The sequence below is a fragment of the Ostrea edulis genome, chromosome 9 (assembly GCF_947568905.1).
Source record: "Ostrea edulis chromosome 9, xbOstEdul1.1, whole genome shotgun sequence".
NCBI classification, from domain to species: Eukaryota; Metazoa; Mollusca; class Bivalvia; order Ostreida; family Ostreidae; genus Ostrea; species Ostrea edulis.
Genome location: NC_079172.1, coordinates 53668581 through 53695048, shown reverse-complemented (window position 1 = coordinate 53695048; position 26468 = coordinate 53668581). Strand labels below are relative to the sequence as shown.

Here is a 26468-nt window from a genome sequence, read left to right as displayed (position 1 = left end):
TTTTACCATGTAACTAATGTGAACTTTAGAATGGCAAAAACAAGAAGGATTGATGTAATCTACACTTTCTCCCAATTTTGTGTATGGTATAACCTTAACAGCAAAGAAACCCTTAAAAAAATAAATAGACATGTATATGTCACACTGAATACATTGCAAATATCTTCAGACTGGTGACTTTCACCTTTTAATTGTGGTCCGAATCCAGGTGTTGAGTGTTGTATGCGCATTCCGTCATTAAACAACGGGAAAACCCCACATAAATTAATGATTAACATTCTCTCTCAGAAGAAATTGTATGATAATTAACGAACAATATTCTACTGCACTATCGAAAACCGGTGACGCCAGGATATAGTGTCTGCCGTACCAACAGCAAATCATTACTTTGTAAACATTTTATTTCTACAAATTACTCAAAAATTTCAATACAAAACCTAAGAGGAAAAGATACTGGAAAATGAAAAAGAAAGTCCTCCATGCACATACGAAATACCGTCAGTACTTTCAGTACTTGGATATCGTGTGTGGACGGATTGTACCAGTTTAGAAAAGAACCAGTTTATTTGTTTTTCCTTTTCCCGCCGATATTTACCGAATTTACACGAATCTTGTTATCTTCCGGTGAGCGGTTTAGCCTCGAAGTATGTAGCATGTCTATCTCAGGGAAAAAGACACTATTGTTGCTGTAAGAAAACAAAATCCAGGCCATGATCTTTATATATGCAGTTGGTAATGTAATTTCTAAACTCTAGTTTTATATGGAATCGTACTCTATCATGAAGTAGTGTACTATTAGTTTACATTTGAAAAAGAAAGGGGGGGGGGGTAACATTACCATTGATTATACGTATTTTACACAGTAGTTAGGAATTACTTTTCCATATTGTGATTCAAACAAAGAATCCCAAATTATACTGAAAAGAAAATCCGTATGTGGTTTTCTGTATCTATCATCCTTCCTGTTTGATTCAACGTTAATGTTCATTTTGGGGCAGATGTTGAAATTTCATGAACAGATTCAACATTGTAAGGCACATAAAATCACATCAGTGCAAATAGAATGTGCTTGAACTGTTTCTAAAAATGTGTCTTAAGCCTCTATGTTAAATTACATGTAGATCAGCCCAGACAGCATGTCGAGGGGAGTCTGCACAAAAGAAACTGTTCCAAGATCTAGGGCATGCAATCAGAGCAGTTGGTCATAAGAATCTTTATCACAAGCAGCAATTTTTGCAGGATTATATAGGGTTTATAGAGAACTGAAATTTGGTCCTATTCCCAATGCTGAAAAACAGAATGACACTTTCAAATTTCTGAAAGATGATGAAAAAAGAGTGCAAATCAACAGTTGTTTGTATTTCGTTTAGAAGTAATCACTCAGGATATTTTGGGTATCTACAGATATTCGTAGCTTTATTGCATTTTAATTGGGACTGGTATTCTATAAAGCTGTTGGTGTGACCAAAAAATGTCGCATTATAACTAAAAATACTCTTGTCCCAAACTTAGGGGATAGTGAAAACAAGAAGCTTATTGTTTAATATTTCAAAATTAAAGATCCATCTTAAAGTGAGGAATCCATGTTTCTAGACCATCCGGACAAATGACCAGGTAGAAAACAAAAGAAATTGGGTTCGAGATTGAACATTGTGATGACAGTGATATTAAAGTCTTTCAATGGAAACAATTCTAAGGGTTTTACTTCAATTTCATAGAATAACAAAGAAAATAAAAGTGTTGATGATTTTAAGTTCTGATGATTCGGATCAGGAAAAGTATTGTCATCTTCATGTCTCCACAACCACTCAGACCCTATGATGGCTTTACTGGAACATTTTTCTTTACCATCAAAAACAGGAAATGAATTTAAATCCATAGATAAATCACTTAGTTTTTTTTTGTTAAAAAACTTATTCAATCAAATTTTGCTTCTTTTTTTTCAAAACCCTGGCTCTAGTAGTGATGGGAATCGGTGAGAATTTCATAATCGATGATTGGTTGACTGTAACTAACTAATTATCGATTATAATCGGACAGAGAAATTCTATAATAATTAAAGTAATTCAACTACTGAAAAAGTGTAAATAAATATTTCCTACGCTTATATTTGTTGTTTCTGTAGCTGAGAGTGAATATTTTCTGTGTGTATTTGTTATTCTTTTAATTACATATATAAAAGTCGCCAAAAACGGATATCGATTGCTTCAGTTATATCTCGTTATATCAAAGTTAACATGTCATCAACTGATGATGATCCGGCTTAATTAAAATATAATTAACGTTCAGCAAAGCAAAAGAAATTCATTTGATTAAAAACAAAAATAAAACGGATCTATTGTCACCAACTGAAAACACGATACATACATGCAGAGTAACAGTGGCCCTTTTTATCTGCATAGTTCACGCATGGCTTTGCTAGTATCAAGATTCTCTTTGATCAATGGTCCTTTGTTTATATGCCTGAATCAAAGTACATCTATCTCAGTATCTGACCAAGCGAACATGCTTTATTCCCAGTGTATGGATACTTTCGCTTTTGTCTGCGGCACCATTATGATAAACAAAACCTTTAGATTACTAGATAGGAATATTCTTCAAAAACTACAGTCGCTAAGAAAACAAAATCTAAAAACTGATTAATTGGAATAAAATTTTCATAATCGAGCGCTTAGAATTTACCAACAATCGACTGATTTTCGATTATAATCGATGATTGGAACACCACTAGGCTCTAGAAATCAAACATTGAAAATATCCCTGTTTTAGCAATGTTGTTTGGTGTAGTTTGGGAAAATGTGTTATTAAAGTTTGACAAACTATAGTTAAGATAATCGGATTGTGTCGTACAGTCTCTGAAACGTTATGCTTTCCCACTTGAATGGTGAGTAAATGATGAATGCATGTAGGTATGAATGCAGAGTGAACGTTGTGTGAACTTTAAACTCAACTAGGTGAATGGTGAGGAAACGCAAAAGGTGAATGGAGCACAACGGGAACAATGAATGTAAGATGAACAATTTATTGTACAGTTGATATAAAGTGGGTAAGAAAAAAAAATATATTTGTACTTAGCAAACAGAGCTCCATATAATTTTTTATCACAATGAGTATTTACCCCCTGATTTTCAAATCAATGAGTATTTTGCTTTTCAGAAAAAGTCGAAAGAGAGTATTTTGTAATTTACTGATAATCTTCGCTGTTTTGCCACTAATACAGAATTGGATTGTAATCGTGTGACTGAGCGTCTGACATATTAAATTTCAATATCTCAATGATAAATTTAAAATGACAATGAAGAGTTTTAATAAAATAACAAAGGATTTCCTCCCGTTAATATACAAGTATCAAATAAATGTGTGACTCCCATTCTTGCAAATGCTTTTAAATATAAATGGAAGTATTGTTTATCCGGTGACATTTTCTGTGCCGTGTTTTTAGCAGCAATTCGTCCACGATTGATAATACAAGGGTTTTTTCTCCGTGCTTTCGACTACACACTACCTCTTTAAGAAAAAAGTATTGACAAGTAGGCCTATATAGTTGTTTTGAGTTAACTCTTCCAAACTTTCAAAATTGTGATTGTCATCGAAACATATTTCATAGCGCTATTTCATGTATGATCAAGCCCTGGTCTAACCTCAATTCGTATGATTAGATAATTCATATTTATATTATACTACATGTATCAGAAGTACACATTACTTTGGGGGTGTAAAGCGTATTTAAATTCGCTAATGCGTAATTGTACGCATGGTTTTCAACTTAAATGCGTATTTGGTCAAATTTAATGAGTATTTATGCTGATACGCACCTTATTTGGAGCTTTGAGGCATTGAATAAAATTTTGTTGTGTCGATATCACAGACTACATTTAAAGCTATATACAGCTTTTTTATGAACACTTCCCAGAACAAGTATTATAAAAAGACACATGCAATGTCTTGTGAGAAATATGATGCATCTGTACATGAATGTACTGGTGCATGCATATTGCAATATTATGTATTTATCGAAATGCCGTTTAATATTTCCTGTATGAAGGAGGAAAAAAAATAGCTAGCATATTATAATCAAACAAAAATTAATGATAAGAAAAATAATTGATGATTAATACAAGTCTTGAACAACGGTTGTTTATAATTGATTGATCGCATCAAATGTCTAGATGTGGCGCCTAGTTATTCCCTGTTGACTTGTGTAAATTTATACATATATGGTTATACTTTTGGATGCAGACCCTGGTATCCACTCGCGAGAATCTTTCGTAATTTTAACCTCTAGGTCTCGAGTTTTTTACTTTGTATTTATACATAGTTGAATTGTATTAGTTAGTGTAATATTATTTCATAACCTATTGATTGACTACATTTTAAACTCTCATGTATTTTCTTTTGTACTTAACATACATAAAGTGCACAAAACCACTGCTGCCACAGTCTATCTATCTATATCAATAAGGAAAATACATTACTAATTATCAGTTATATAGAAGTTTTAAAAAAAACCAACTATATCTGATCAACTGCAGAACCATCGTTTTGATATCTATTTATAGAATTTAGGATTTCATGATATATTGGTAAACGGACTGGAGTTTTCTTTTCACAGTTGATAATCTAAATACTTTGTAGTTCAAAATCATATCTCTGATATTAATGATATGAAAAATTTCCATCCACTCTTGGACACATGTTCCATTTTCATTTTGTCCTTGTTATAACGACAATGCAAAGACAAAAGACTGAGTGGTAAGGGCATGGAAAGTGAATAATGAATGCTTTGTAAACGGTGAAAGCGAGCGGTTGGTGAACAATGAACGTAAAACTGAACAGAGATCAAACAGTAAGCGCGTGGAGATGGAACGGTGAGAGAATGGGAAAATGGGAAATTAGAACTGTAGTCTCCTCGCCCTTAGAGTACATCCCACAAGGTACACAATCGCATTGTAGCAAGTTCTCTATTTCATGTCAAAAGCTGTGGAAAATAAAGATAACAGTAGTTAACACCAGCTCAAAACTATAAAAACAAGATGAAAAAAGGTAATCATCCACTCGTCCTGGATGGGTTAATACATTGGCTCAGGACGAGGGAATTTGACATAATGCACTCAACCCTGATGACGAGTTATATTTTCTGTAACTGGAAAAGATAATTATCTTTGATGATTAATTGAGTCCAATGATTTGAAGATACACACAGAAAATCAATGGATATCTTCAGTTTACTGTGATAATGGAACCAAAAAATTTAGCATATTCTTTTAGTCACAGGCACTAGACATATTAGATATATTATTGTATCATAGTAGTAGGTTAAAAATTGAATAAAGAAATGATCACCAATGAATCGAACATAAGAGGTGTGCATTGTGATCCATTGCATTGTATCTTTTTCACCACTTAAATGTAGTGAAAAATTGCAATTAGTAAATTTAAACTTCTTACATGTTCAGCACATATGTATATGATCTTGCTCACTGCCAGCAGTGAATATTAGGGGTACAAAGATTAAGAATATGTTGGAAAATTGGAAACATCCCATAGGATCATGAGAGAAGGATCTGTTTATTAGGGGAAAGTAAAGAATGACTTTTTTTTATGAAAATGAAAAGTGACATAGAAACATATAGATACACAATCTTTTTTAACTGGCTGTAAAATTTCTGTTATAGGTATGCCAACTAAGAAAACGTGACATTGAGCAGATTAGCCCGGTCTTACGATGGAGAACACCACGGCAGCCGTAAATGGAGGATGTAACTCTCCCCCTTTCAGACACCATCTCCCTCAAGTGGCAAACTTAACCAGAAACAGCAAAATAGCACAGAGTAAAGCTGGAGCAAAGGTAGAAGCAGTCAAAGATGAGGCAACCCTCCTAGTGGAAGACACTGGAAAAGTCGTGAAGATGAATGCTGACCTCAATCTGGAGATCTCGGTGGAAAGTGTGCAAGGTAAGATGTTGAATTGTCACTTGGTATAAAAGCTTTTTCAGTAGATGTGTAAGTCAATTTCTCCACTTACTGGGGGTACATACACAGGAAGTATTCAGAAACATCAGGAAGTATTCATTTTTGTGGCTTTTGATAAGAAATTATCAGGCATAGACATCCACTTAACCAAACTTGACTTGTCCAAATTAAAATATATATATATTCATAATATATATATATATATAGAGAGAGAGAGAGAGAGAGACAGAGAGAGAGAGAGATAGAGAGAGACACCCAGATCAGATAAGAAATCAGGAGAAAGGAAACATAAGAAATGCTTATCACAGTACTCTAGTTTTGTTGTTTTTGCGTTCTAATACATTGAAGGTGCTAGCTTTAGGGCAGGCTCAGTGCAGGGTGTCCGTGTAGCGCAGAGATAGCGTTCTCGCTTCTCACCGCTACGACCCGAGTTCGATCCCTGTGATCAGCAGTGGTTGTATGTGAGGGTATGGCGGTTGCCCGCTTGGACACATGGGTTTCCTCCGGGTACTCCGGTTTCCTTCCACATAAAAGACCTCTCAGGCCACACCAATTTGTAAAATAGTTCTTCGGATTTTCAAACAAACAAAATGAGGCGAGAGGGCGAAATTATTTTACAAATATTATTTTTTATTTTGGAGATAAAATTATGAGGCGAGCGAATACAAGAATTATAAATAATTTTAATTGAATTAAGTGTGATTTTAAAAAGCGAGCGCTTAAAATAAAGATCTAAAATCACCAGATATCATTTGTTTACCACGTAAACTTAACATTTTTTAACTTTGTTGATATAGTTTACAATAAATAAGAAGTATTTCAGGTTTCAAAGACTTCATTTTCTTCATACCTAATACATGTACTTTGCAACATTAATTCATAAGATCTTTTTAAAGAATTTTATTTTAGTTTCATTTCTAAAAATTTTCTATTCAGATCAATGCATATTGCTAGGGACATGTCCAATTTTGAAATCTCCAATGTATCGCTTTTGGTATTTTCTTGAATTTTAATAGAATACACATAATTAATAATCACCAAAAACCTTTTGTGAATTTATCGTTAACTTTCGATCCGATTTAGAATAGTCCTCAGTACCCCTTGCTTGTCGTAATAGGCGAATAAATGGGGCGGTCCTTCGGATGAGACCACAAAAACTGATACCCATGTCACAGCAAGTGTGACACGATAAAGATCCCCCCCCCCCCCCCCCCCCCCAATGCTCATTGGCCATAAGCGCTGAGCATAGGCCAAAAATTTTGCAGCCCTTCACCACCAATGGTAACGTCTTCATGTGAGTGAAATATTCTCAAGAGAGACTTTGAACAATATATAATCAATCAATCGTACGCTGTCGATGTTCTCTAAATGGTGACATCGAATAGAGCTCTTCGGCTTCCAGTTTGATTGCAGTATAAGGAACAACTTCCAATCCAGTGTTATGAAGTATCGTACATACATGTATTAAGATAGATATCATGAATAACTTAAAACACCTTATTACACTGTTAGGACATTTTTCGAGAGCCTTCTTTTCATTTGTCAGGAACATGCATCAAGATTGTTTGTGCGCTTGTTGTAAAAAGTCGAAAATATTTTACGCAGATATTTGTGGACAGCGGGCGGATATTATTTTTTGATAATATTATAATTTGGATTTATTACAAATAGAAGCGGCGAATACGACGAACTAGATTACAAATTGTCATGGCCTTAGCGCAAACATCCGTGTATCAAAGGACCCCATTGGAAATAAGCTTTCGAGCATTCATCATGTTCATGGGTTATCCTTGGTATTTATGTATGTATGTTTGTATATACCGAATAAACATTTATTTATTTACATATACATGCGTGTATATAGGATTTTTTTTTTTTTTTGCTATTTCAATTGCAATTCTGTAGCCATGCTTTATTTCGTTATAGTAGACAATTTAATGCATGATCTTCATATCTTCACCACTGTCATGCAATGTTTAAAAACAAATTTTGATCCCCGATAATGTTTTTAAAAATTTGACCAATAAATGGATGTGACTTATCATTGATAAGTATTACATGAGTAATTTTGTTTCTTGGCAGATTATGAAAAATTACTTGTAAATTATATTGTTGAATTGAATTGGGGGTTCATTATTATATATGACCACTGTATGTCAATGTGGATAAATATCTGAATATTTCTGGGACTTGTGATATGCTGCAGTTATCATCTTGGAGTTGGAGGCAGTAATATGACTGTACATTAAGCCGATATAAATTTTATTGCACTTTACAATGCACATACACATGTGAATATACCCAGTTGTGAGGGGATGCTCTGTTTTGAAGTTATCTTATTTACATTACACTGATTTACCCTGTGAAAAGAACTTCTGTAGAATCATCAATAGATGAAATTGCAGGGATAGACATTAACTTTTCTTCTTACTTGCCCTTTGGGCAATTGAACTCAAAAAGTTTTACTTGTCCGAATGAAAAACTTAGTTGTCCGAAATATTTTAGATTCTAATGATAATAATCCTGTAAACCAGTAACTCTAATTATCTCTCTCTGTCAATTGGTGATACAGTACGGTCTACTAGAATGGGCCTTGGCAATAATCTGACAATTTGGTAAAGAAAACAGCAATATGTGGAGTTGGACATTACGTTCTAATATTTAATATTCATCAAGCTTAACACAATCATTATAATAATCACATTTTCTACTAAAAATATCACTTGCCCCATCGGGCAAGTGTATATTGAGTTTCACTTGTCCGAACTGGGTTTTCACTTGCCTTGGGCAATCGGACAACCGTCAATGTCGATCCCTGAATTGATAAAAGCAAAGTTGCATTTTTTAAAATCCATATTGATGTGAGACTATTGATTGTCAGTGACCTCCCAATAACGCTTTTGTATTGTCACTGACAATGGCAGTCATATCAATAGAGTACCATTTGTAGATTTCAAGGAATGTTTAAAACAGAATTTAATTTTTTCAGATAAAAAATGTACAATAAAACCACCAGAAAGCTTCAAGGGTGGCTCAAATAAGTTTTAAAATCTTGAACTGAGAAGTTTGTGCAAAAATATATATAGAAAATTTTGTCTAGGTGAACAAGACAGACCACTGGTTCATCCAAAAGAGAGAGCAAAAGCAGAGGCAAGATCTCAAATAAAGATTGAAAAGGAACAAACAGCAAAGCTGGAAAGTCACAATGAACAAGAATTACAAACAGGCAATAACAAGCCTGAAGCTCAAGAGGAGGGGGATGAAAACATTGGTACACTGGTAAAGAGAAAAGATCCCAAACCTAACACACCAGTCAAAATTAAACAAGTGAAGGAAAAATCAGGACCTTATAAAAATATATTTGAAGTGACTTGTGTAGAAGGGAAACGTCAGCGGAAACCCAAAGTCATGCTCGACGTAGACGAAGAGTCATTGAAAAGTGCAGAGGCAAAGTCGCCGAAAGTTATGAGTAGCAATAATTTGGATAGTTTACAGACTGCAGACATTGATGTGAACAAATCGGCAACATTACTGTCTCCTGTGATTGAAAAACCAACAGAGTGGCATATAGGCGATCAGCTATGGGCAAAAGTGGCCGGACATCCTTGGTGGCCATGCATGATAGCTAAAGACCCGTATGAAGATCTTTTTACTAAAATGAAAGGTGAGACTAATTCTGTTTTTATGTTATACCTAGGTCATAGGCATGCTTGTATGTACGCACACACAAATTTGATAGATTTAAAAGAAGGAAATAGTTTACCCTTATAAAAAGATTCTTTATAAGAGTGCATGTTTTGATTTGCTTTTGTTTCTAAAGGAAGAACATTTTGTTTGATTTATTGGAATTTAAATGTTGCAGGTGTAATTTATCTATCAGTCAAGTACATGTAGGTAATGAAATATACTAATACAAGTACATATAGGTAATGAAATGTACTAATACAAGTACATGTAGGTAATGAAATGTACTAATACAAGTACATATAGGTAATGAAATTTACTAATACAAGTACATGATGGTAATGAAATATACTAATAGAAGTACATTGTAGGTAATGGAAACTTGAACTACAGTATTATTACACAATCTGTACCATTAGCATGATTAGTTGCTTGTTCTGACATTCTTATGTTCTCCATGTAGGGTCCTTTCTGATATTTGTATTTTCTGTCAGTAATATATGAAATCTTTTGTAGCAAGAAGTAGGCTTTACCATGTCCACTTCTTCGGAAATGAAGGTGAGCGAGGATGGGTAGGGTCAAACTCGATAATGGAATTCCATGGAAAAGAAAAATATGAAGAGCATGTGAAACAGGCTTTTCAAAATGCAAAAAGAGGAGAAAAATTAAAACTTGAAAAACTGTATAAAGAGTACCCAAATCGACAGGCAGCTTGGCTAATTGCCATACATCAAGCAGAAGAAGCAATGACTATGCCATTAAGTGAACGGACGGAAAAATTTACGTGTGTTCGCACACCAGAAAAGACTAAAAAACAAAATTTTAATGGTAATAATAATAAACTTGTAAATTCTCCAAAAGGAAAACCGAAGGAAAGAATACAGAAAAGAAAACGAAAGTCTTCTGAACATGTGAAAACCTCTGTGGAAGAAAAATCTTCAGAACACATAGCAGCATCTCCAGCAGCGAGACCGAGGTCAAAACGACGACGGGTTGACGAAAGCTCCCATAAAGACAAGAAAAGTGAGGGATCCTTTGACGTCTTTTGCAGCAAACACAGAGACAGCATGATGGCTGATCATCCGGAATTTGATGAAACTACGCTAGATGAATGTCTGCAACAGCAATGGCTGATGATGAGTCAGAAACAAAAGTCAAGATACAAATCCAAACTCCAAGGTAAACATGGTAAAGTTCCAAAGTAGATGTTGTTAATTAAAATTTTTCTTATATTACTGAGACCTACAGTATGCTTACCGCTCAGGGCTGTAGCAGTGAGGGCTCTTTAATGTGCCAATGCCTGCCTCGACTTACCGCTCAGGGCTGTAGCAGTGAGGGCTCTTTAATGTGCCAATTCCTGCCGTGACTACTAAGACTGTCAGAGTTTCCGAAAATCAACTATTTGTTTCTGTTGTGGTCGGAAGAAATTCTATCAGTCCGAAAAAATTCCAATATAGATAATTGTAGATTCTATCTAGAGCACTAATATGCTATAAATATTATTTTTATACGATGACCAGTTTCAATGAAATTTTATTTTGATACTTAGTTTTCTATCTTGCTGTTTATCTTAGTCTTACTTATTTTCACTTTCATTTTGTTCAGTCATACACTCCACTTAAAATTCTCACATATATTTGTCTTTGTATTTCTTTTTATCATTTGAATATTTGCACTTAATTGTATCAGCCACTTAGCTGCATTGGTATGGATGGTCATCAGTTACAAGCTTGAAATATAACAAAGAGCCAATTAAATAACGAAAAGGGAAAAAGTTTTAGGGTAAAACAAAATATTACAGATTGTATCTAGCAGATCAACACTGGTCACGTGGCTGTGCCTAAATTGGCTAGAAGTTCTAACTAGGATCTGTGACCCAACTTGATTTGTAATGAGTGATGGAAAATCAGAAAATTTTCATAATCGATAATCAGAAATAAACGAAAGATCATAATTGATTAAGTAATCGCAAAATTCTAAAACTTTTTCTTTTATATCAAACTCTTCATTCTCTATGCAAAATCCAATTTAGTTTCAAAAGATTTATCAATACTGATAATACACTGCACATGTAACCACATATGTGTTTACTTAAATTTGCAAAATTTCAAACTGTTTACCAAATATTTTGTATGTTGCTCTGCCAAATTGTGTGTTACAAACAAAAGTCAATCACAGGTGAGCAGTTTTTGCAACAAGTAAAATTTCTTAAAGTTGATCAATTATGTATAAAAGAGAAATGATGGGTTTGCAGTATTTAAACCAATATTTGCAAGAAGGGATCCACACACTTATTTCTTGTATGTTGATGAAAGAGGGTGTACAGTACGATAGAATGAAACTGTTGAGTTTGATCATCATCTGAGGGTGTACAGTACGATAGAATGAAACTGTTGAGTTTGATCATCATCTGAGGGTGTACAGTACGATAGAATGAAACTGTTGAGTTTGATCATCATCAGAGGGTGTACAGTACGATAGAATGAAACTGTTGAGTTTGATCATCATCAGAGGGTGTACAGTACGATAGAATGAAACTGTTGAGTTTGATCATCATCTGAGGGTGTACAGTACGATAGAATGAAACTGTTGAGTTTGATCATCATCTGAGGGTGTACAGTACGATAGAATGAAACTGTTGAGTTTGATCATCATCTGATTTTTAAGTTCTTGTGGATACTTGTCATGCTTGTTTCAAAAAAAATAAATAAAAAAAATTGAGATTTGTTAAAATTTAAACAGATTCTTCAGAAACATCTAAAGAGCCTGAAATTCAAAATGTGGTAGACAAAATTGAATTCGAAGATGAAGATGAGGATACAGAAAAGGTATGTATACTGTGTTGAAAGTAAGCATTCTATTCAAAAATAGACCTGCTTGTCACATCCTATTCAAATTTTTCTGTTGATGTGAATAGTGAATCCGATGAGTAACACCTTTATTTCTGTCTTATAGGAAACAAAATTGACAGGAAAGTTACGATTGAAGAGACAGAAGTCAGTGAGTGATGAAAGTTCATCTGATAATCAGGTAAATTTGCAGTGTAGAGAAAGTGATGAAAGTTCATCTGATAATCGGGTAAATCTGCAGTGTAGAGAAAGTGATGAAAGTTCATCTGATAATCGGGTAAATCTGCAGTGTAGAGAAAGTGATGAAAGTTCATCTGATAATCGGGTAAATCTGCAGTGTAGAGAAAGTGATGAAAGTTCATCTGATAATCAGGTAAATCTGCAGTGTAGAGAAAGTGATGAAAGTTCATCTGATAATCGGGTAAATCTGCAGTGTAGAGAAAGTGATGAAAGTTCATCTGATAATCAGGTAAATCTGCAGTGTAGAGAAAGTGATGAAAGTTCATCTGATAATCGGGTAAATCTGCAGTGTAGAGAAAGTGATGAAAGTTCATCTGATAATCAGGTAAATCTGCAGTGTAGAGAAAGTGATGAAAGTTCATCTGATAATCGGGTAAATCTGCAGTGTATATAAAGTGATGAAAGTTCATCTGATAATCGGGTAAATCTGCAGTGTATATAAAGTAGAACTTCGTATGAAAAATCAGTCATTCTTCAGACTTATGGGAGTGTAAGACTACTATTGGAGTTCAAAGCACTGCGTCATAATGGCAGACTTCCTTCTTTTGAACCATAAAGGGAAATTAAATATCAGTAACATATTTTTTGTCCTTTTAAAACTTTACTGCCTGGCTGGCTAGTTTATTAGGTTAACATGTGATCCGCTGATCTGTAGAGAGTGAGTTTAACACTGTATTGCCCGGCTGGCTAGTTTATCAGGTTAAACATGTGACCTGCTGATCTGTAGAAAGTGGGTTTAACACTGTATTGCCCGGCTGGCTAGTTTATCAGGTTAAACATGTGACCTGCTGATCTGTAGAGAGTGAGTTTAACACTGTATTGCCCGGCTGGCTAATTTATCAGGTTAAACATGTGACCTGCTGATCTGTAGAGAGTGAGTTTAACACTATTGCCCGGCTGGCTAGTTTATCAGGTTAAACATGTGACCTGCTGATCTGTAGAGAGTGAGTTTAACACTGTATTGCCCGGCTGGCTAGTTTATCAGGTTAAACATGTGACCTGCTGATCTGTAGAGAGTGAGTTTAACACTGTATTGCCCGGCTGGCTAGTTTATCAGGTTAACGTGACCCGCTGATCTGTAGAGAGTGAGTTTAACACTGTATTGCCCGGCTGGCTTGTTTATCAGGTTAACATGTGACCTGCTGATCTGTAGAGAGTGGGTTCGAATCTCGCAGGGATGTTATTAGTATTCTCCAAGTACTTTCTGCTAAAACTGCAATTTTTTTTATCATTGTTAACATGGTAACCATGTTAAATAAAGAAATTTCAATTTCTAAATATTTTTGTACACATTCTCCTATTTCCATTTGTGACAGTTTTCTCTGATATGTTTATACATCCTTAAGCATTAAATGATTTTTTTTAATACATCTATTGTGCTCATAATTAATGTACATTAATGCTTAACAATGATGCCATGTTGTTTTATCATCAAATGTTTATTGCATTAATTTGCAGAAGACAATTTGAATTACCTTGATATTTTTTTAAATTATCATGATACAAAATTGGGTGAGGGCCAAACATTGATATTTGTAGGTTATAGACTTTGTATGGGAAAATATGACGACCGAGTTTTTTGTCACGTAGACAGACTGAGCTTGCGAGGTCCGTCCTCGACAAAAAACGAGGTCGTCATATTTTCCCATACAAAGTCTATAACCTTTTTATTATATACTTTCAATTTCATTTCGAAACTAACAATAATTTTATTTTTAACAATTTCTTTATTGGTTTAACTGAGTAAAAGACGAAAAACACAAAAAATTTGAAAATTAACGGTGTAGTTCCGGCTTTTGTATTGATTGTGACGTAATGTTTCCGGGCATATATATCATGAGATATATGCCCGCAAACTTTAAAAGAAAAAAGAAGAGATGAAATTGAAAGTATGTAATAAATATATATATTATGACTACAGTAACTTGATCCGAAGAGTCAGATCACATCTTGTTGACAGGCGCAGATCATCAGATCACACAAGACGCAAAGCGTCGAGTTTGATCTGATGATCCACGCCTGTCAACGAGACGTAATCCAACTCTTTGGATCAAATTACTGTAGTAATGATAAATTTATTATGTACCCCATTATTTATTTTTCAATCCACATTAATAAGATAATGTAATCCAAATTATCTAAAACACAGACATAGAGTGAAAATTATATTTTGTCTGCGCAGTCTTGTTTTTGAAGTGGCGAGATTTTCCACAAGAAAACATTGCGTTGATGCATTGTGATGTCATCAGTTTCAGATGATACTGACTCGGAATCAGAAAACCACGGTGTGGTGATCCGGTTTTGTGTGGTGATCTGGAAAACCGGATCACACTCTGTGAAATCAACAGTATCAAAAAACGAAACATTGATGGGTATATAACATTGAATATTTCCAACTTATCATAATTCATATACTGTGATTTGGTTCAATCTTTGTTTCTGTGGATAATAAAAGTTCTCTGTCGCTCACTAGAATGGAATCTATAGAATGTTGTTTAATTACGTATTTGTCCATCTGTCTACAACACCTGCAATCATGGCCAGAACATTGTACAAGACATAGAGGTGAAGGAGGAATACTTCATTGTTGTAATGGCTGACTTCCTTTTAAAACATGAATGAAAATACAGATAACAGCAATGTTTGTCTATTCCTTTTAGATTTAATTGCCTAGCTGAGTAGCCCAGTAGGATAGCATGTCGACTGCTAATATGTAGATCGTGGGTTTAAGTCCAAAAGGGATTTTGAATTTTTTCCCGTTAACTTCCTACTAAAACTGCATTTTTTGACTATGAAAGTAAATTTGAAATTTTTCAATTTCAAAATATTATTATACATGTGTTCACTTTTCAACCATATCAGATTTAGTTTTCCTACTTAAAGATCTGTTCCAGATCAAGCTGATAGCATAGATATGTTCAAGTCAAGTTCACCACCATAGATAGGTCTAAGTCACAGCTGGGAACATGCAAGTTTTCCTGTTGGATTTTGATTATGAAGAATGAGGGATATCAAATGGCAAGTTTTAGGTACATGTTTCTATTTCCTCTCTTATGGATGTATCTCTTTTGTAGGAAGAAGAAAAAATCTCCAGTTACAAAAGTCAGAAGTATCTCTGCCAGATGTGTGAGGATGCTGGGGACCTGATAGAATGTGAAGGAGATTGTCATCATTATTTCCACAAATCTTGTGTGGGAAAGAATGTGGAGGAACCATTTAAGTGCGATGAGTGCAAATCAGGTATATAGCACATGCTAAAATTCATAGTCCGGAATAGATCATACATGATGTGTCTACTGTGAAATTGGGTATTTCACTCTTTAATGTGTCGAAGGAATTATGACAAAAAGAGCTGATCATAGCTTGATAATCCCGCACAAAGTTGTGGTCGGTATATTGTATTTTGAGCATCTAATAATTTACTCATTCAGTCATTTGTTCGTGTGTTTATGTACACCGGTCTACGACAGGTCATATAACGGTATGATGAAGATGTCCATTTGTTCGTTAGCTTTTCCATGCTTATGACTTGGACAGTATAAGGCCAAGAACCATCAACCTTGTGAATTATTGTACATGTATCTTAGGATAGAAATGGGTAAAACTAGGTAGCAGAGACTTTAATTAAGAATGGTAGGACCTTGTTCAGTTCTGAAACTAATTGTGCTATCCGTTATCAATAAAGGACTTTTATTGTAATTTTAGCCTCATTTAAGAATGATACGACCAGATATGGTGATATTATTTCAGTGATAACTTGGATACTATTATCTAAACTAGATCATAGTTATGGAAAGCCAACAAGGTCAAAATCCTATCCCTGTAACTGTGTATTTGTAACTACGTAATGCAACATTTGTTCATTGTAAATGTAGAAATGTTAAATATGATTGTAGAAATATAAAATATAAATGTAGAAATGTTAAAAACATACATGTAGAAATGTTAAAAATATAGATGTAGAAATTTTAAAAATATAAATGTAAAAATGTTTAATGTGATTGTAAAAATATAAAATATAAAAGTAGAAATGTTAAAAACATAAATGTAGAAATGTTTAAAATATAAATTTAGAAATGTTTAATGTGATTTGACATTTGCAGTACTTATTATTGGTACAGTGTCAATCCAGTGGGTTGGAATGACTGTGTAAATGTTGTTACGCAATGCATTATCCATAGAATGTTTAGACAGAAATGTGTATTTGAAATTTATGTTATCAGTGTTGTGTAATACGCCGGTTTCGAGATACATCCGAGTTATTTCCCTTTGAGAACTCTCGTACATAGTAAGGCGCGAAAGAATTTGTTTACACGCGGGCGTGGGACAGATATTCATCACAGCATAAGTGAATGTACTCAGTAAGTTTCTCATACGCTGTTTGATAACCCGAATTCGACTGATACACAAACTAAGTAAGTGATAAATATTTAGGGAGTAATTAAATACATGGAATTCTTATCCTATCACGTTATTTCGCTGGTCATAAGTACCATATCCAAGATATTTCTTGCAAATATGACATTGTTTGTGTGTTTCCACTTCGGTAAAACATTTCTTTCAATAGCATTTTGTATTTCCCACATTTACATATTTAAAGAGAAGCCGCTTTTAATACATTTCATCGTCTTTCTCGTTGGCTGTATATCCACTCTGTCCCACTTAGGCATTCAAAGTTCCACTAAATGCGCCTCCTATACAGAAGAGTTTGTATCTCGAAACTGGCGTATTTGTTCTTTGATAAGTATAAATGAAAAACTGGTATTGGGGTATGGGTAAAACCATCATTAGTTCTATCAAATGAATCCTCCTAGGTTGTAATAATTGTTTATAGAACTCGAAATGCATCACATGTAACACATCAATATTCCCAACCGTCCCCGGGTTGGGAATATTGAAGAAATTAGAGCCTATATAAAAGTTTGCACATAACTTGATCATTCGGTAATGCAGATTAGTTTATGGGTCTGATAAGGTATCTTATGAGACAGTTCGTAGATGGAGAAAGAAATTTCTGACGGGCACAAAGTCCGTCAAAGATGCAGCAAAATCTGGCCGACCTGTGACTGTAACAGGCAAGGCAAATGTCTCAAAAGTATGAAAGATTTCTGCCAGATGGATACTGCATATATTGACAGATGACCAAAAATGGGTACACGTACAAACCGCTAAGCAAATGCTCAAAATCTTTCCCAAATTCAACCAAAGACAATTTGCAAACATTGTTACTGGTGACGAAACATGGTCTCACTATTTCGAACCAGTAAGGAAAATTGGAAACAAAATATGACTAACTAAACACGGTAGAGAGCCTGTAGTTGCCAGAAGAACCATAAGCACAAAGAAGGTTCTTTATTACATATTCTTCTCATGTGACGGTATAGCCGTACAAATTCCGGTGCCGAAGGTCAAAAGCGTTACAGGTCAGTATTACCGAGATGTTATACTAAAAAAAGCTCAAGAAATATTATCATAAACGACGCCCTGTGTCAGGATTTAAGCATGTTCATCTACTTCACGATAATGCTCCATCACATACATCTGAGCTTGTGAAGCAATTTTTGAAGTCAGAGAAGGTTACTGTCTTGCCACACCCACCATACCCTCTGCGACTTTTTCCCTTTTCCGAAACTTAAAAACTTCTTATCTGGTCGTTGTTACAAGTCCCGACAAGCCCTTGGCTCAGCCATTTAATAGTCATTGCCTCAGAGGTCTACCTAAATCAGCGTACCGTGATGCATTTCAGAGATGGATTCAGAGATCGAAATTACATGTATGTATTTGAAACCGTGGAGAGTACTTTGAAGGGATGTAATGTTCATTTCACTATTTAAGTCAAATGCTTTTGAGATATCGTACAATACATAATTACATATTGAACAGCCCTCATAGATAGGTGGGAAATACAAAACAACGAAGATTTTAGACTAAATCAATGGCCATGTGAAATTGAAAAAATAAAGATAATGCGTAATTTTTGAAAACTGTAAATGTTTTGTGTAGAATATCTCATTTACATTATTTTTCAAATATTTTCAATATTTTAGTTACTATTTCTATGCCAGTTTCATATAGTAAATCTTCGCTCATAGTAAAATATCCGCCGGAAGATCTGCTATATAGTCAATATTCCCCTATGGGAGTATTTATTCTGCATAGTAAATACTAACTGTAAATGGTTAAAATTTTACATGCTATCAGAGTACATTTTTTGTCTTGTTTTATGTAACACTTGTGGTAACTCTATATAATAATGTAGATTCTTATTGATTTTCAAGGACACCTCTTCCTTCTGCTCCCATCTCCTCCTTTTACCTATCCCCTCGCCATTCCTCCTGCCCCCTCCCCTCTTTTATCCTGTTTGCTTCCAAAGAATATTGTAGAGATGTTTTGGGAATGTGCCCTGTTTGCAAGGGGATGCCCCACTTGTATAGCCCTTATTTGATTTAGAAAATTACCGTGCAGTTCTATTATGCATTTTTGAAATAGACATGTACAGATGTATACAGCATCTAATTTTCTACCCCTTTGTAATCTTGTACAGCCTCGATGGATGACAGAAGTATAAATGGCCTTTGGTATTATCTTCCATAAAACAACACTTGGTGCTTTTGAGTCAATATGCACCATGATATACACATGGGAAATATTTTACATTAAAAGTTCTAATATTGTGAGACATGGTATATTTTGTAAGGTTTCTGTGTAGATGTTTGATTGAAGATTAAAAGAAAACAATACCTCTTTTCTATAGGACATCACACATGTTTTGCATGCAAGGAGAAAGATGAAACTACGAAGAAATGTTCTGTGCATTTGTGTGGAAAGTTTTATCATGAAGACTGCATAAATAAATTAATGCATTTAAAATCTGATGCTAACCGAAGTTTCGTTTGCCCACATCATCAGTGTGCCACATGTTCCATAGAAAGCTCCAAGAAAACCAAGGCTAGTAAAGGTGAGTTAGCGGTCAGTGATGGATTGTGTATATTTACGTACAGGTAAGCAAGGCTAGTAAAGGTGAGTTAGCGGTCAGTGATGGATTGGGTACATTTATGTACAGGTAAGCAAGGCTAGTAAAGGTGAGTTAGCGGTCAGTGATGGATTGTGTATATTTACATGTACGTACAGGTAAGCAAGGCTAGTAAAGGTGAGTTATGGGTCAGTGATGGATTGTGTATATTTACGTACAGGTAAGTATTTTGGCCCAGTGTAGTCGCATCTCTTCGATAACTTGAAAATAAAACTTTGAACATAGTACTACATGGTTTGATGGAGTACTGCAATGGTATTAAAGATTAAACTCAGTATATTTTCATTACAATCTAGGTCGCCTCGTCCGATGTGTTCGATGCCCAACCGCCTATCATACTGGTGATTTCTGTATCGCTGCTGGGAGTGAAAACCTTCCGGGACATAACATTGTCTGCAGTAAACATTTCCAACCAAATCGTACCCAGAAATACCACAACCATATAAATGTCAGCTGGTGCTTTGTGTGCAATCTAGGTGTGTTTCAATTTTGCATGTACTGTACATCTAAAACGTGCAAGTTTTCTCTGATGAACCATTGAAGAAATTGTTGGATTTTTTGTTTTAGATTCCCTTAGATCTTAAATGAATTTTGATATCATTTGATGAAAGCATTGTTCTGTGTTCCCAGTAATAAGCCTTAAAATGTTTGAATAACACAGAATGGAAATCATCACATTAACTATGGATGCAGCCTACTTACATTTTATGACATGTGGTTGGGGTAAGTATTGCTGGACTCTATGGTCCTGAAGCCCTTTTGATTGTTCATGTTAATCAAAATTTTGAAGGTATGTGTATCTCTGATTTATAGGTGGATCTCTGATTTGCTGTGACAACTGCCCAGCTTCATTCCATGCAGAATGTTTGAATATCAATCCCCCTGAGGGCAACTGGTACTGCAATGACTGCTCTACTGGGAAGCAACTCTTGTACGGGGACATTGTGTGGGTCAAACTCGGAAGTTACAGGTGAGAGATGTCTGTGTGGGTCAAACTTGGAAGTTCTAGGTGAAAGATATCTGTGTTTACTTGGATGAATAATACATGTGTGATAATTTTCAGAGGTTGTTAACTTGTAATGTAATGCAGCAATTTATTTGTAAATGGTGTGGATTTATTTGTGGGTCCTGCTAGAAATGTGAGGTCCTGTTAGAAATGTAGGGGTCCTGCTTAGAAATGTAGGGGTCCTGCTTAGAAATATAAGGGTCCTGCTAGAAATGTAAGGGTCCTGCCAGAAATGTAGGGGTCCTGCAAAACTTTTCTCCTAGCAGGACCTAATGCCCTGCTTGTTTGTAAAAGTTTTGAAGAACTCTACAAACATGCATGTATATTTCAAATTTACAGTGCACATTAAAGAATCATATACTAAAAAATAGCAAAATGAAACATTTAGAACTGATTTTTTTTTTACGCTTGACAACTTGTCATTGAATTTATGGGACACCCACGTATTGTTCCTGTTTATGTTACATGGTACATGTATATACTCACATCTGCCAAATTTGTAGATATTTTAGCTTTAATGACAGATTCTTAAGCACTGTTCAATGCAAATCAAGTTTAATTCATAGGACACTTCCATCTTTTTAATTTGCAAGGAGAAATTTAGTGAAGAAAGGCGTAGACTCGAATCACATACCATATCACAACCATTATTATTTTTGTTCCCCATTGCAATGCAGAGGGGGACATAGAAATACCAGTGTCCATTTAGACATCTGTCCCATTTCACTTTGTGGATGCAACTCCTCCAAAACTGCTTGACGGATTTTGTTTCAATTTTGAATGATTGTTAGTCACTATATGTAGTTGATCATATTGGGCCACCATTTTAATTTGACAGGAGATATGAGACTGTTGAATTTGTACATGCTACACTAAGGAACACATTGTAAACACAACTCCTCAGAAACCGCTCTCAACAGGTTGTGTTCAGTTGTATAAAATGCACATGTATGAATCTTGATAAATGGAGCATGGCTTGGAATTCTGATAGAAATGAAAGTAGAAGGTAAATAGAGGAAATAAATTTCAGACTGAAAATACATGAGGGAATGAACTACAGCACTTCATTCTGGGGTATTTTTCATAAAACAACTACACAATTTACAGAGTTCAAACTTGGCACTTGCCAAATGCAAGTAAAATTTTACGTGGGTGCATAAATTGGCTGTCTCGCTCACCCACATGACGAGTGATTTTTCTGGCCAGGAATTGGTCATAATTGTATCGGTTTTTGTAATCAGTATATCTTTCTGAGAGTTATTTAAAAGCTTAACTTAAGCTTAACTTAACTTAAATGAAAGTAAACCATACACAATTTTGTTACCCAAGTCGATCGTCAAAATCACTGTCAAAAAAGCTGGAAGTTTTTGAGCTTGCAAAAGAAAAAGATCACAATTGCAGTCTTCATGATGATTATGATGTAGGAATATGAAAAAATAGAAACTTTAAGCTACTGACTGTTAGTATAAAGAATGCAGCATCAATTGAAAAAATATTGGAGTTATAATACAAGTAATTCAATAATGAATGTTTTTGTGGTACAGTATATCTATGCAAATTATATAGAATAAAAAAAGTAAACCTACAGTATTTTTGTCCTTTCTAAATATTACTATGCATTCAAACGGTATAAAGAGACAAAACGCAAACAAAATATATGATCCATTCACATGTCTCATAGATTTCTTGCATTATATTTCATCAGATTTGGGCTAGCATGTTTTGTTGTGGGCTCCCAGGAATAACATTTCAGGAGCCCACATGGCTCATGGAAATCTTAGTTAAGTTTCAACCCCAAATTTATGAAGTATGCTATCAAGTATTTTCAAAAATTTATTTCTTAAATGTATCTTTGACTAGTTCAACTGTTGCAAATAGCAAAAGAGATGCATTGGAGATGCCATCTCGCAATATTTGGCTTATGGCCGTACATGAGGGGGAAACATTTTTTGACTGATTAGTGTCTAAAAGTATCAGAATATGTTTTGTTACAGATGGTGGCCCTCAGAAGTATGCCATCCCAAGCGTGTACCTCACAATATTCAGGAGAAGACGCACCAGGTGGGGGAATTCCCCGTGCACTTCTTTGGAACCAATGACTATTTCTGGATCCACAAAGGAAGGTAAGATGTGGCCACATCATGTTTTCATTTCCTGTGTGTATCTGTAATGTCTCACAATGATTCAAATGCGTATCTGAGTATATACGTAAATGCATATTCTTAATTGGGCAAATGCTACACTATATCTAGTTAAGTACCCTGAGATAAGTTAGAGAGACATATTGCTACACTATATTTAGTTAAGTACCCTGAGATAAGTTAGAGAGACATATTGCTACACTATATTTAGTTAAGTACCCTGAGATAAATTAGAAAGACATATTGCTACACTATATCTAGTTAAGTACCCTGAGATAAATTAGAAAGACATATTGCTACACTATATCTAGTTAAGTACCCTGAGATAAGTTAGAGAGACATATTGCTACACTATATTTAGTTAAGTACCCTGAGATAAATTAGAAAGACATATTGCTACACTATATCTAGTTAAGTACCCTGAGATAAGTTAGAGAGACATATTGCTACACTATATTTAGTTAAGTACCCTGAGATAAATTAGAAAGACATATTGCTACACTATATCTAGTTAAGTACCCTGAGATAAGTTAGAGACATATTGCTACACTATATCTAGTTAAGTACCCTGAGATAAATTAGAGAGACATATTACTACAACTGTTGCTTGTTTATTGAAATTATGTTCGTCTTTTGTTTCAGAGCTTTTGGATTTCAAGATGGTGATAAATATAGTAGAGAGACTACAAGAAACAAGAATTTAGCAAAAATATTTGCAAGAGGTTGGTATTGTGCACAGAGTCTGAAACGTTTAAACTGACTAAAGGTTTGAGTGTTTGCCATGTTTTATCAGAAAATGAGACAGGATAGGCAGCTTAAGTTATCTTTTTAAGGATTAATATAGAGATCAATGAAGAAAAGGGAAAAGGAAGAATATATATCTAATTAAATTCCAATGTCATAATGGTTTGTTGCTATTATTTTTTAGCCTCAAAATTAGGAAAAATCAATGGTATTTGGCATTGAGAATGTTACTGTTTTTGATAGATGGCTGTTAATAGTTATAGAAGAAAAGAAAACATTGCGAAGTTTAAATGAGGCCATACATGTCAATAAACGGTTGAATAATACATTGAGTACATATGTACTACACAACAGTGATTTTGATTGCCTGATTGAAAGGTGTTTTCTGTATGATAGTCATTGCTGATTTTACAATATATTGTATGAAATTGATTACAGGAGCCTACAGAAACTTAGAGTGATTTTACAATATATTGTATGAAATTGATTACAGGAAACTACAGAAACTTACAGAGTGATTTTACAATATATTGTATGAAATTGATTACAGGTGTGCAGGAGGCGACAGAAGCTTTCCAAGCATTGAAGGCACTGCGCGCAGACAAAGAAAAGCTGCTGATTGAGAGGAGTGAGAAGAAACCAGCTCCATTTAAATTTATCAAGGTAATGGCTGTCGAGATGATTGTAGTTGTGTACCTTAAAGTGTGGGATGTAAACATGGCTGATTTTACGGTATTGTAGACTGTCTGGTGTATGTAAATTTATTAAAGGAATGAAGCTAATTTTGACCTATGTTATATAATACAGTGAAACTTCTCTAAACCGGCCAGCTGTCGGACCGAAAAAAAACGGCCGGTTTAGAGGGGTGGCCGGTATACCGAAAATTTAGCATTTAGAGACGTTTCAGCTCAATTTTTTTTTTTTTATAGATATTTCATTGACATAACACAAACCATATAATATGGTGTTCAAGGACTATTATTTCACTATTGGAAATAAAACAAAATAATTTACTAACATGTTTATTTTCAATTTATAGCACTAAAACTATTTAAACATGAATAAACATTTTTACATTGACATGCATAAATAATGGAAAACATTCTGTTTAAATAAAACTGCATTTGATATATGTATAGAAATCTGTAGACTAGCAGCATTTATGTAGAATTTCGGCTTATGTTTTCATAAACAAAACAAACACATAGCCATTTGATTGCTGCAATTAATACACAGAGTAGGTACTGCTCGCTTTGATATGGGGATCTCTGATCAATTATCAGTGGAGATCAAACTAGTCCCTCATACCTACAGGTAATTATTATGAGAAATAGTCTTGCTGCAATCATCTAATTTTAACTAAAAATTTATAACGGGATACATAAAGAAAACACAGAGGTCTATTAATGGCCTATTATTGGAATTCCTCTTACCTATAAAAACTCTGTTTGTGTCCATTGCTTATATTGTTAACAAATTTGTTTTGACGTTTTTGAAAAGTACAGTAGTAAATATATAATTTTAATTTTGATGTTTCTTAGGAATTTTAAGTCTATGGAAACCCCCAAAAAATCATTTATCTATTGAAAATTATCATTAACAGTCATGGGTTTGTTGTTTATTAACTGCCGCTTATATCCATGGTGCAACAATATGGCGGATTGATTGTATTCATTCAATATGTGCATATCTGTTTATAACATTTCATACAGAAATTTGAAAGGGTCACTTGGATTAGCCAAGCACCAATTAACACCCTGGCCAATAGGTAAACTATAGAACTTATAGAGGCCACTTGTGTTTTTCACACCTCCAGTAGATAATTTCCCACCTGGCCAGTAGGTCAGTCATTTTTCACACCTGGCCAATCTTAATCATCCATCTGGCCAAAATTTTCTAGTCTTCAAATAGTGGCCAGTATTATAAGGGTAAATTACACATGTTTGTTAACAATTGTACTTTAAAAAGTGGCTGATGTCCGGTTTTCAGGGGTGGCCAGTTTTGTGAGACTTTCTTTGTAAGGAAATGTTAAGGTTTCTGCCGGGACTTTGAAAATCGGCCGATATTCAGGGAGAACTGGTTTTCTGAGGGGCCGGTTTGGAGAAGTTTCACTGTATAATGTAACTTGGTCAGTTTACACCTCCACTGATTATAAGAAGTGTAAACTGCACCGAGGTACATTATATCGTATAACATGAGTCAAAATTAGCTTTATTCCTTATAATTTAATGTAAAAAGACAAAACTACACTGTACAAGTCTTCATTTATACAACAACAAAAAATAACACTGGGAAGTAGAAATCACTTGCACCGTGCAAGGATTCACTTAGCAACAGTCTAAGGAAGTGTCGACCGAGAAAACCGCCATCTTGGTTCTATGCACCAGAGCATGTACATTAATCAAAGAAAACGTAAGGTGGTGTTTTCAACGAATCCTGATGATAGAAGATATGTGTAGGCAACATACTGTATGTAGACCCAATGTTTACTGCACAGTGCAAGATTGACTTTCGAGTAACTTCGACAGTAAATACCAAGAAGTTTTTAAAAATCTAAACCTTACATCACACAAAATATGTCATGCACCAGAAAATGAAAATGACTTTCCCACAAGTGAAAATGTATTTTATTATGAAACAGCAAAAGTTGCAAGTACTTGATGTACCATTATTTCACACATGATATCGTTGTATTAGAGATAGTATTGAGTTTTTACCTTTAATGTTTTGTGCATTTTACAAGTAAAAAAAACCAAACAACATACGTATATGTCCTGTTTGACACCGAGAAAAAAGTCA

The 26468-nt window shown here is 34.6% G+C and overlaps 1 protein-coding gene across 2 annotated transcripts in view; it reads left to right on the top strand.

Moving 5' to 3' along the window:
• The first annotated feature begins 568 nt into the window (after positions 1–568).
• Positions 569–26468, top strand: part of LOC125658384 (histone-lysine N-methyltransferase NSD3-like) — a 42326-nt gene continuing 16426 nt past the window's right edge. The window contains exons 1-13 of one of the 2 annotated variants that reach the window (XM_056149627.1): positions 569–688; positions 5676–5954; positions 9073–9636; positions 10173–10835; positions 12399–12484; positions 12612–12686; positions 15820–15985; positions 19500–19703; positions 20075–20254; positions 20592–20748; positions 22779–22907; positions 23568–23647; positions 24220–24332. In XM_056149627.1, the coding sequence (XP_056005602.1) occupies positions 5726–5954; positions 9073–9636; positions 10173–10835; positions 12399–12484; positions 12612–12686; positions 15820–15985; positions 19500–19703; positions 20075–20254; positions 20592–20748; positions 22779–22907; positions 23568–23647; positions 24220–24332 (2646 nt within the window). In that variant the 5' untranslated portion in view covers positions 569–688; positions 5676–5725. Of the gene's footprint in view, positions 733–5675; positions 5955–9072; positions 9637–10172; positions 10836–12398; positions 12485–12611; positions 12687–15819; positions 15986–19499; positions 19704–20074; positions 20255–20591; positions 20749–22778; positions 22908–23567; positions 23648–24219; positions 24333–26468 lie in introns of both variants that reach the window. The other variant, XM_056149628.1, reaches the window with a different exon arrangement.